Source organism: Geotrypetes seraphini, chromosome 10 (assembly GCF_902459505.1).
Source record: "Geotrypetes seraphini chromosome 10, aGeoSer1.1, whole genome shotgun sequence".
In the NCBI taxonomy this organism is placed as follows: Eukaryota; Metazoa; Chordata; class Amphibia; order Gymnophiona; family Dermophiidae; genus Geotrypetes; species Geotrypetes seraphini.
The window spans coordinates 57,410,874-57,423,690 of NC_047093.1; the positions used below are offsets into that span (position 1 = coordinate 57,410,874).

The window sequence follows — 12,817 nt, forward strand, 5'->3', positions numbered from 1 at the left end:
CCTAATCCCCAGTCTTTAGTTTCCGCCCGTTCCCATCGGTTGGATTTTCTACAGCTCTCCATTACAACTTTTCTACTCATCACCTTGAAGATGCCTGAATCATCTAAAGAAACGACTGGATGCAGGAGAAGGATGAATACACTGGATCCTTATGAATTGTGCGCCCACTGATTGGATCCGGCGCTCGAGGTTTCCGTGTTGCTTGCATTGTGCGCACATGTCACCATGTGCACGCTGGTGGTTCGCAGGTTCATGTGCTGCTCACTTAACTGGTTGGGTGACTCCATGTACCCCACCGACATTCTCTGCCCTTCTTGAGAGGGGGGGGGAGAGCCTGCAGAGAGGGGGCAGGATGCACCCCTTCAGTTCAGGTAGATCTCTTAAATCTTCTTCCTTAAAGACTGAAGCAAAGAATTCATTCAGTCTTTACGCTATGGCCTTATCCTCCCTGAGTGCCCCTTTTGCTCCTTGATCATCCAACGATCCCACAGATTCCCTCACAGGTTTTCTGCTTCTGATGTACCTAAAAAAATTGCTGAGTTTTTGCCTCTTTTGCAAGTTTCTCTTCATATTCTTTCTTAACTGTCTTTATGAATGCTTTGCATCTAACTTGTTTGTGTTTCTTCTTATTTTTTTCATTCACATCCTTTTTTCATTCTTTAAAGGATGTTTTTTTTGGCTCTAATACCTCTTTCACTTCACCTTTTAACCTCGCTGGCTCTTGTTTCCTCTTTTTTCCAGCTTTTCTGATACCTGGAATACATCTGGTCTGGGCTTCCACGATTGTATTTTTAAATAACATCCACGCCTAACCTTTGCAACTGATCCTTTTAGCTTCTTTTTAACCATTTTCCTCATTTTATCTTAGTCGCCCTTATAAAAATTTCTAGGGGGCTGGGTTCAGAGGCACAATTTGGTTCAGAATATTTTTTTCTTTTTTTATAAATCTTTATTAATTTTCAATTTGAGAACAGTGCATTAAATATATACATACAATTAACGTCATAGACAGCACTTACAATCGATCAAAGAATACTACAGAATATTTCCCCCCTCCCTCCCTCCCTCCCTAATTCGAGAACAAAAGCAAATTATGCTTTAAATTATGCATACGATTAATATCATAAACAGCACTTGCATTCGATCAAAATATATTATACCCCCCTCCTTCCCCCCTCCCTGGATGTGCAAATCAAATAGGAAATAAAGGCATAATCCAACTAATCAGAGTTAACAAAATTCGTCAATGGACCCCCATGTTAATTTAAATAGTTTGTTATGACACGATATTTCTGAATTCATTTTTTCATATTTATAACATAAACATAAAGGGCTCCTTTTACTAAGGTGCGCTAGCGTTTTTAGCGTTCACTGAAGATTAGCGTGCGCTAACCCCTGCGCTACATAGAAAATACTAACGCCAGCTCTATGGAGGCGTTAGCGTGTAGCGCGCGTGCTAAAACCGCTAGCGCAGCTTAGTAAAAGGAGCCCAAAGTTTCCCACCAAAAGGAAAAATTAAGGGCCTGTTTTACAAAGCCCCGAAGCCCTTTAAATCTCTATGGGCTTCGCGGCCGTTACCGCGCTGCAGCCGTTAGCGCGGCTATGTAAAACAGGCCCTAAGTCTGTCCTCCTCTAAATCTATTTATTAGGCTTTATTTACTGTCTTTATGAAGGAATTCACTCAAGGTGGTCTAATTAACCTCATAATTGATGCTAATTGGCACTAATTAAAAGTTACATGTGCAACTTGGAAAGCAATTCTATAAAAAGCATGCACCAGTTCTAGTGTGTGATTGAGAAGGGGACATGATCAGGAGAGGGGCGTGGGCATGCCTAAAAGTTATGCGCATTGTTATAGAATTCATCCGATCCGCGCACAACTTAGGCGCAGGTATTTAGGCCTGGTTTTAGCTGGCCTAAATGGGTGTGGCTAAAAATTTTACAATGCACTTTGTAAAATCACGCTAAATGCCGTTCTAGATTGCGCTGATTTTTTGGGCACTATAGAATCATACCTACTGTGTAGGTGTGCACCAGCTTGCAGCAAGTGTACTTTTAGGCATGACCTAACTTTATAAGTCAGAATGGTTTACAAAATTGCCATCCAAATGAGTGAGTGCTTTATTCAATGATAGCTGAATGACACGTCTGCTCTGGAGTATCCAAAAGATCACGATGTCCTCCATGATGATGCATGGAAGAAAACGCGTTTGTATGTTTGGAGCCCCGTGATAGGAGAATGCCCAGTTACCTGTGGCACAGGTGAGTCTCAAAGTTATAAGTTTCTTTCAGATCTTCTATAGAAAAGCAGTGGTATTTGCGGTTCTCGTGGCAGCCTATCAAGGAGCAGTGCAGGGCCAGCCGGGAGCACGAAAAGCTCGCTCCTGCGTGCCGGCCCAGGTGCGCCGCTGGCTACTACCTTTACAATCTTCAGGATTTCAGCGCGGGATACACGTTGGACCACCAGGGAACAGGTATGCGAGAGAGGAAGGAGGGAAGGTGGTAATTATTAGTGTCGGCCCTGTCCCGGCCTAAGGCAAGCCTGCAGGAAGTCTGGGAGGGTTTCAGGTGGTCTGGGGGATGACCCGAATATAAAGAGGGACCCCCATTTTTGGACCAATTTTTTGGCCCAAAAATCTCGGTTTATATTCAAGTATATACGGTATGTTACATATTTGTTTATTGGAGTATTATTGTTTTTATCACCTTGAACACTAATCATTTATATATTTATGTTCAATTTATTAACCACCTTCCCTGGAGCTCAAGGTGTGTTGTAAGGGAAGGCATGGAAGAAGAATAGTTATTATATCAGGAAAGCTGGGATATACACAACCACAAAAATATACAGGAATGAGAGAGAACAAAATAATCACTCTAAATACCCCTCTCAAGGTCACCTCCCTATCTGGTGTGGTTGTTGAATCTCACAACACACGGGGATCTGAGGCTCTTTCCCCTTTAACTCTGACATAAGTGGTTATGAAACAGTTTGCTAAAGAAAAACATTCTTCACAATTCTTAAGCAGTTCTAGTATACACATTTATACTCTTCTCCCAATCCAATCTAATCTTTGGTTTTATATACCAACTCATCCCTACTGGAGGGCTGAACTCGGTTAACAAAATATTAAGTATACAAGGAATTGGACAGTGACTCTCATTGTCTATAATCATTAATTTAAAGAAGGAAAGTCAGTATTGGATTTCTGAAATAAGTAAGTCTTCAGTGCCTTACGGAAAATTGATAAATGAGAGAGAAGTCTGACGATACAGGGAAGCTCATTCCAAATTTTTACGAATAAAAAGGAGAAGGATCGACAACAATTAGTCATAGTTTTTATTCCCTTAACAGTAGGAAAGCCAAGTTTAAATTTCTGAGAATTCCAAAGTTGGAGTTTTTGTGTGAGTTAAAAAAGGCAGGAACCAACGGGGTAAAGATCCCATACAGAATTTTAAATATAACAGTAGCACACTTAAATTGAATCCTCCAGTAAACAGGAAGCCAGTGAAGGGATCTCAATAAGGGTGTAACGTGGTCATATTTGTTGTTTGCCATAGATCAATTTGGCTGCCGTGTTCTGAATTAACTGTAGTCTTTTTGAGTTGCCATAATCTAACTGAGCTAAGATGATAGCCTGAACTAGAACTGTGAAATGATGCTGAAAGAAGAGATGGCAAACTTTTCTAAGCAGCTCCCCTAAGCAACTCCACATTTTCTTCATTTCTAGGGACAGCAGAAGTGCACTATGTGTGTGTGGATTTTGACAGTAGGGCAGAGACTCTGGAGGAGCATTGTGGTCAGGTGCCCAAGCCAGACACAAGGCCTGAAGCCTGTAATATAGAGCCCTGTCCCCCCAGGTAAATGAAGTCAAGACACAGAATTGGACTATATTGGCTGATTTGATTCTAGTTTATTGAATTTTATATTGTTTATGCATAAAAGATATGTAATCAATCTACATTCCTACCAAGTGGCCAAATGGGAGTTTATAATTTGACCATTAATTTCATTGTCATTCTCTTATGTGCATTTTAGAAGATGAATGGAAATTTATTTGTTTCGTAAATTTGTGAAATAATTATGGTTTTAATTGATTGCAAATTCAACAGTTAATGTGCTGGTTTTATCTTTTGTAAATCACATAGGATCGCGAGGTATCTGTGATCCATAAATAAAGTTTTATGTTATGGTAGTAGCTGATGAATTTGTTGTACGTTGCTTAGATAATCCACTGTGAATGTTGAGGCAGGATATTAGCAGAAGAAAACACAACACAGTGCTCCCTAATTGAGTGGAGACTAGAGTTCTCTGATGCTCATGTGGAGAGGAGGGGAAGAGAGGAATGGTGATCTCTCCTTATTTGAGGATTTTTATCCCCTTTCTCATGTCATTTTCCCTCACTAGATATTTATGACACTGTCCTATGAAAACTAACTCTGAATATTCACTTTCTTCTTTTGGAAAAAAAATGACAGCAGTCTAGTAACATGCAATATTAACACAGTAAATGATGGTAGATAAAGACCTGCATAGTCCATCCAGTCTGCCCAAGAAGATGGCTAGAGCTGCACCTGTATAGGTCATAGTCATTTATTGATGAAAAACTGGTTGGCAATTTGCCATCGTGCCAACCACATATAGATGGTTAGATATGATGCAGCCTTGGAACAATATATGATAAAACCCAAAGTATTGTTAACAGTATTCAACTTGCTAGGATATCTTTCCTGCTTCCTTCAGATGCATAGAACCCTCGCTCCTAGCACATGAAAAAGTGATATACAGTTATGGACACATACTCTTCATTTGCTCTTTTGCCAACTGTGGGACACAGCCTGTAGAATCTGTCCAGCACTAGCCTTAGTTTCCAGCTACTGGAGTTGCTGAATCATCATCTGTCTTTTGTAGTTGGTTATTTTTAGTGCTGCCCGATTCACGATTTGAATCAGTTCACCGATTCAAATCAGGTGAATCGATTCGAATCGTTTCATTTTTGTTAAAAACCAGACTCACCGATTCAGCTGCAAGACGATTTTCATGCCGCCGGTCGCATGACTCTACCCATCTAATGTAACTTCCGGTTTTGCGAAACCGGAAGTTACATCGGAAGAAACGAAAGTAGTGGGAGAGTCAATCGGCGAGCGAGCGGACCTCATGCAGCAGACCTCGGCAGCAGCAAATACTATTTTTGGCTGGCTTTCCCCCTATTTCTCCTCTCTTCCCCGCGATTTAATATTGTCACACCTGCCCAGCTCCTGTTCACGGCAGTGAGCTGGAACACTGTGACTGTTCCTGTCCATACGTGTACCCTTTTAACCAGGGTACCCTTCAGGCCTTCTTAGGCGTCTGCCTAAGGTATAATATCAGATTCCCTGACATTACCAAAAGAAAACAGGCAAGGGAAAAGAAAACACACACCTCAAAATCCAGGATAGCAGAATAATCAAACAAAGGTTTTATTATGTTCACTGGTTGCATTGAACAAAAGGAAAAATGCTTCAGCTTAGCAGACCTCAAAACAAGCACTCAAAACTATGTGGCAAAACACAAGCTGTTCAAACAGAGCAAAACTTTCACAGAAATCCAGTGTCCAGGTTTTTGGATGTGTCTCATCTTAACATATCGTTCCACAGCCTCTGGACTTTGTTAGCACATCTATAAACAGTCCTGTTCACCAGAGCAGTTTGGATTTAGAAACTTTCACTGAGCTGCTTCAGCTCCAGCAGCTGTGTCATTTCATCAGGCATGAAAAATTCAGAACAGAAACAAACTTTAACCAAAACTGTGCAACAAGAAACCTGGCCAGCATGTCACCTGGTTTTCACAGCCTAACGTGGCTTATCACATACTGTAGTTCTGTAAAACGTATTCTCCTCTTTAGCACAGAATTCAAAAGGTCTGTGCCGGCTCTCAGCACAGCTCCCTGCCGTGCATTTCAAGTAATTAATTATGCATAGCTGTGAGGAAGAACGCTCTCGGCTCAGCTTGGCTGCTAGCAGAGAGAACAAAAAAAAATGCCAAAACATTTGCTAGCTTTACAACTAAAGCTTTCAAGCAGCAATTAACAGTTCATTATCAGCAGGGAGAGACATACAACTCCCCTTCAAACTATCACTGGCATAACGGGTAGTTTCACTACTGTGGACACAGGCAATACACATCCCCTTACTGCTTATCAATGTCCATGGACACCTCCTCCGGTCCTACCAGACTTTCCTGGATTTCCATGGGTTCCCCTGGGGTTCCTTCCTCATTCCCTGAGTCAGCAGTAAGCTCTTCTGTGTCCAACATTTGCCAGTCTGGGTTCAGCTCATCAGCATTCCGTGGAGGAGGAGAGGGTTCTCCACCGAGCACACCCTGAAGCCTCCTCGGCTCCTCCTCCTCCTCCCTCTCTCTCAGCTGCTCTCTTTTAACCCCCTATAATTCGCCCCTCCCTGCTGCAGAGTGAGAAGGGAGAGAAAACTCTCTGCAGCTGTGCCTGTCTCAGTCACAGCTTCCTGTGCTGAGACTGGCCTTCTGGGAGCTGTAGTTTCTTAGCTCCTGGGATAGTCCAAGTGAAGTCAGCTTTTCATATTCTGCAGGGCCAACCTGACCAGCTCTCCTGCCTCGGGGACTACCTACCTTCTTCACCACTGTGTCAAAGCTAGGGATAGCGCTAGATTTGTCACAATATCCAGTCCATTAAGTAATTGAATCGGAATGGGGGCTGGTGAGTCTTAGGGGCTGGGGATGGAAGCTGAAATCGGCAGGGGGGCTGGGGATGGAAGCTGAAATCTGCAGGGGGGCTGGGGATGGAATCTGAAATCGGCAGGGGGGCTGGGGATGAAATCTGAGAATCGGAATGGGGGCTTGTGGGTCTTGGGGCCTGGGGATGGAAGCTGAAATCGGCAGGGGGGCTGGGGATGGAAGCTCAGAATCGGCAGGGGGGCTGGGGATGGAAGCTCAGAATCAGCATGGGGGCTGGGGATGGAAGCTGAAATCGGCAGGGGGGCTGGGGATGGAAGCTGAGAATCAGCAGGGAGGCTGGTGAGTCTTGGGGGCTGGGGATGGAAGCTCAGAATCAGTAGGAGGGCTGGGGATGGAAGCTGAGAATCAGAAGGGGGGCTGGTGAGTCTTGGGGGCTGGGGATGAAAGCTGAGAATCAGCAGGGGGGCTGGTAAGTCTTGGGGGCTGGGGATGGAAGCTGAAATCATTAGGGGGGCTGGGGATGGAAGCTGAGAATCAGCAGGGGGGCTTATGAGTCTTGGGGGCTGGGGATGGAAGTTGGGAATCGGAAGGGGGGCTGGTGAGTATGGGGGGCTGGGGATGGAAGCTGGGAATTTTTGATATGATATTGCCTTGGTTAAATAAAATATTTAAACTTAAAAAGCTATGTCATTAACAGTGAATCGAATCGAATCGAAAAATCGATTCAACAGGGTGAATCGAATTGAATTGAATCGAAATATTTTTCTCTGAATTGGGCAGCACTATTGTATATTAATTTCAAGGTGATAGAAAAACCTTATGCAGCCACTGAAGGGCAGAGCTTTGCAGTGTCAGGTGCTGATACACCCAAAGCCATTGTTGACTGTGCTGTACGTGTACATATCACCATTTCCCTGCACAGACACAAGGTATTATGGTAGCCATATGCAACAGAACACTTTTTTGTTTGGGGGGGCCCCAAAAAGCTCCACCCTAGACTTCTCTCTCTGGCTCCCAGCTCCCCCACCTACCTCCTCACCAGCAGCTGTCATTTTAAATCTTTGGGCAGCTGTCAGCGGCAACAAGTGAGTCTGCTGCTGTCAGCACGCCCCGGAAGTCTTCATTCTGCAGCAACTTTCTGTTCTCGCGAATGAAGACTGCTGGGACACGCTGACGGCAGCAGGTTCACTTGTTGCCACTGCCCGAAGATTTAAAATGACAATAGCTGGGGAGGAGTTAGGTGGGGGAGCAGGAGAGCCATAACTCTTCTGACCGCCAATTTGTGGGGGGGGCCATGTCCCCTGTGGCCACCAGCATTCTGACGCCTATGAATAGTAGTAGAGGCTGGGGTTTATCATTGGTTTTGTCTCTGTGCTACACTGAAAGTTACTTTGTGACTAGATTTAACACTCTTGTTTTCACAGTTGGGAGGTTAAGGAGTTGGCTCCTTGTACTGTGACCTGTGGAGGAGGGGTGATCCCGCTAGCTGTCCGCTGTGTGAGGAAGGACAAGGGAATAACCCTTCCTCTTCCACATTCAAACTGCAGCCCGATCCCCAGGCCAGTGTCCAGTAAGACCTGTGGTGCTGAACCCTGCCCTGCAAGGTAATGTCCATTCCGGAAGGAATGACTTCAGTAAAGAAATGCAGGAGGTTTCCCATCATACATACTTTATTTCACAATGTCCGCTTAATAACCAAGAATCAGGTCATTGTGGGAACTTCCAGTCAGTATGCTTCCTCTTTGATGTCTGTTTTTGTTTATTGGGCTTAGACTATTGCAGGGGTAGGCAATTCCAGTCCTCGAGAGCCGCAGCCAGGTCAGGTTTTCAGGATATCCACAATGAATATGTATGAGATAGACTTGTATCTCAAGGAGGCAGTGCATGCAAATCCAGCTCATACATATTCATTGCGCATATCCTGAAAACCTGACCTGGCTGCGGCTCTTGAGGACCGTAATTGCCTACCCCTGGACTATTGTAACCCTTTTGGCCAGACTGCAGCTTCTTCAAAATACAACTGCAAGGATAATTTGATGGAAATCTTAATTTGATAGTGCAACACAGTAGCACAGCGAGGGTAAGGGGTGCCTGGGGTGGTGGCGCCCCTCCCCTGCCCTCTTCGCCCCCCCCCCATCTGCACACACTTCTTCCCCGCCCCTTCCTGCCACATGCACCACTTCCCTTCCCCCCATACCTCTGTAACATTCCTGGTGTGAAGAGCAACCCACAAGCTACTGTCGCACCAGTGTGGGCTCTTCCTCTGATGTCACTTCCTAGGTATGGGTCCACAAAAGTGACATCAGAGGAAGAGCCAACTCTGCCATGCCAGCAGGTTGGGGGTTGTTGTTTGTACCAGGAATGGTGCAGAGAAGCAGTGCACACACGTGACAGTGAGGTGCGGGGAAGGAGCAGCTGGGTGGAGAGGAAGATGGATGCCTACGTCCTCACCAAGATGGCACCTGCCTCCCTTACTTACTTACTTACTACATTGTGGAAAGCTCTTGATTCAGACTAGAGAATGAATGGGGAAAAAATCTGTCCCTGTCACCGGACCACCGTCCCCTTCACCGCCCCGTCCCCATCCCCGCCGTCCCCTTCACCGCTCCGTCCCTGCTGTCTTCTTCACTGCCCCGTCCCCACAGCATCCACCCTTCCCTCTCGCCACCTCACTGCCCTTCAGCGGCCCGAGAATCTCCCTCCCTCCCCCTTACCTTTGCGGCGCGTTAGTAAAGAAACTTAAGGGAGCGAATGTGCGCAGCCCCCTCCCTCCCTCCCTCCCTATGGCCAAATCTATCTCCCTCCTTCCCCTTACCTTCACAGCGCTTTCGTAAAAAAACTTACTGAAGCCGTTGAAGCCTGCCTGCCTGCAGTTGTGTGTGTGGGCAGAAGCTTCTCCTCTGACGCAATCGGAAGTTGCGTCAGAGGAGAAGTTTCCGCCCACACACACACGCGACTGCAGGCAGGCTTTGCTGGCTTCAGTAATTTTTTTACAAAAGCACCATGAAGGTAAGGGGAAGGGAGGGAGGGAGATAGATTTGGCCATAGGTAGGAAGGGAGGGAGGGGGCTGCGCGCGATTGATGACCGCGTACTTTCCCTCCCTTAACTGCGGGGACAAGGCCATTCACTGCTCCATGGGGCGGTGGATGGCCTTGTCCTAGTGCCCGCAGTGAGCACTTTTTCCCCCCCCACCGTTTCGGCGGATTACCCGCGGCTACCCGTGGCATTCTCTAATTCAGATCTTTGGTTAAGTATATATAGCTATTCCAGCTACTGCCGAATGGTGCCTAATTTTCAGCAGTTACAATCTATGCTACTGTTGAGGTTATAATGGTACCCCGCCAAGGTTCAATCCAGACCCAATACTGGGCTTGGAGAAACTGTGGAAAAGTGGATGGCTATGAACATTTATTATTTATTCAATTTTATAGCCCTTCCTCCCATAAGAGCCCAGAACAGGTTACAAGTTTGTGGTAGGAATGTCAAAGGCTATATGGGGTCAGATCCAACTCTGGAGCAGGCTGGATTGGCTCTTGGATCCAGAGCTTTGTCTGCTTGGCCTTGTCCCCTCTGCACCTCCATTCTTTCTCAGAGATAAGCTGATGTTTCTCCTTGTTACTAGCTACAAAAATGGCCTTTGAAAGAGTTTGACGAGATCCTGGGCAACTATCGGTCAATCAGTAGCTTCAGATGTGTGCAGAACTGACAAAATATTTAAAAATTGCTACGGTACTGAAGGTGACAAGGAGCAATTTTAAAACAAATTGGTTAATATTGTATTTTAGAAACATAGAAACATAGAAGATGACGGCAGATAAGGGCCATAGCCCATCAGGTCTGCCCACTCTACTGACCCACCCCCAAGTCTACTATCCTAGGGATCCCACTCCCGGTGACAGGTTCCCTTGGCTTAACCCTCTAAGGGATCCCACATGGGCATCCCATTTGCTCCTAAATTCTTGCACGCTGTTTGCCTTGAGCATCGGGAGCTCGTTCCAAGGATCAACCACTCTCTCGATGAAGAAATATTTCCTGGTGTCGCCATGAAATTTCCCGCTTGACCATACCCTAAGAGGAGAGGCTGCCCCTTTCTATGCTTGTCTTTGGTCTGTCTCTGTTTCCTGGAGAGGGAGGATGGGGTTAGGACAGGAGTAAGGGAGGGCAGTATAGGTTTCAAACTGTATACTGTACTTTGCAATGGATTGATTGTATTGACTTTGTTCTTGTACTAGACCTTGAACCAATGTTGTATTCCAGCTGCAAAGATGAATTAAAACTGAATAATATATTTAAAAAAAAAATGGAAATGGGAATAGGGGCATTCTGAAGCTGGAGAGGGCAGGATGCTGTACCTGGCTTGGGAAGGCTCAGAGTGTTGTACTTGGGCTGAGATGGATCTTGTTCTTCAGTATAGGTGGCATTATAAGACGGACTCATGCAGCATGAGCTGCGGTGGCGGGGTGATGCAGAGAATCTTGTATTGTGCCAGAAGCACTGGGAGCCAGGAGAAGAAAGAGGAGATTTTACCAGACACTGAGTGCCAGGATCTTCCTTCCCCCAAGGAACAGGAATCTTGCAATGAGCAGCCTTGCCCTCCCAGGTCAGAATGATGGGGCAGACTGACATCTGTGGTACTTTACAACTGTTATACACACACACACACACAAAAATCAATACTGTGTAATTAAACTCTGGAATTCATTGCCAGAGAATGTGGTGAAATCAGTTAGCTTAGCGGGGTTTTAAAAAAGTTTGGCTAATTTCCTAAAAGAGAATTCCATAGGCTAATGGCTTGGGGAAATCCACTGCTTATTCCTAGGATAAGGAGCATAGAATCTGTTTTGCTACTTGGGATCTAGCTAGGTACTTGGGACCTGGGTTGGCCACTGTTGGAAACAGGATACTGGGCTTGATGGACCTTCGGTCTGTCCCAGTATGACAATTCTTATTCCTTTAGTGCAGCGGTTCTCAACCCAGTCCTCAGGATACACCCAATTAATTGGGTGTTTAGGCATGACATGGGGACAAATTTTCCCCATCTCTGCGGGATATCTCTCTCTATCCTTGTCCCCGCGAGTTCTGTCCCTGTCCATTCCTGCAATGTCTGCACAATCCTCGAGCACTTTAAAATCATAATTGTTCAAGGCTTGTGCGGTTAAGGCAGAGCTTGCAGGAACGGGATGGACAGAACTCATGGGGACGGGATGGGGAAATTGAGATCCCGTAGAGATGGGGACAAATTTGTCCCCATGCCATTCTATTAACATGCATGATATAACATGAGATAGATAGCCAAGTCTCTTCCCTGAAGAAGCCCTTTCTGGGAACGTCAATCGCTCCTCCTAAACTTACTTGCTCCACTTCATCACTGACGCTGAAACCGTGGATTGAAGACAAAGTTTTATATTATTTTTCTTTCCAGCTTATGATTTATCTTTAATCTTATCTATTGTTTTGCCTTTTGTCTTTGTTTTGTTCTATTTCTATCATTTAAATTTCTCCAGAATTCTACTGTTCAACGGCTCCCCCTTCTGCTTCTATTCCTTTCTCTCCTCTCTTCTACCTTCCAAAGTATTTAGATCAATGCTGTCTTGTTAAAATGTTTATTTTTATTTTTCCTCTATCTCTTCTTTTCACTTCTCTATTACCCTCCAGGTACTTTAGTTAGATTGTGAGCCTTCGGGACAGTAAGGGAATTTTTCAAGTACCTTTCTTATTTCTAATCTTAATGTATATTTTCTGTAAACCGCTTAGAACCTAACGGATGTAGCGGTATATAAGAAATAAATTAAATTACATTACATTTACATGTCATGGAGACAGTGCATGCAAATCTTTCTCCTGCATATTTTTGTGGATATTCTGAAAGACTTGCGGAGTAGTTTCAAGGACTAGGTGCACTGCTAAATTAGCCACTGAATATCTCAAGAAGAAAAATATTGGCATGCTGAAATACTATCATGTTACATTGATAAATAGAAATTTCAATAGGAAACCAGCAGTTTGATTCCAAAGTGCATTTCTCCTAATTTAATAGCATTATGATGTGTGTGTGTGTGGGGGGGGGAGATGTTTAGATCCTAGGCACCCTTGACTCAATTCATCCTTTCCTGCCCTGGTATCAG

At 44.9% G+C, this 12,817-nt stretch overlaps 1 protein-coding gene across 2 annotated transcripts in view; it reads left to right on the forward strand.

Moving 5' to 3' along the window:
• The window catches only part of ADAMTS13 (ADAM metallopeptidase with thrombospondin type 1 motif 13), a 79,374-nt gene that overhangs the window by 48,726 nt on the left and 17,831 nt on the right, over positions 1-12,817 (forward strand). For both annotated transcript variants that reach the window (XM_033961957.1, XM_033961958.1), the window contains exons 24-27: positions 2,136-2,262; positions 3,732-3,861; positions 8,116-8,295; positions 11,107-11,292. In XM_033961957.1, the coding sequence (XP_033817848.1) occupies positions 2,136-2,262; positions 3,732-3,861; positions 8,116-8,295; positions 11,107-11,292 (623 nt within the window). The remainder of the gene's footprint in view (positions 1-2,135; positions 2,263-3,731; positions 3,862-8,115; positions 8,296-11,106; positions 11,293-12,817) is intronic.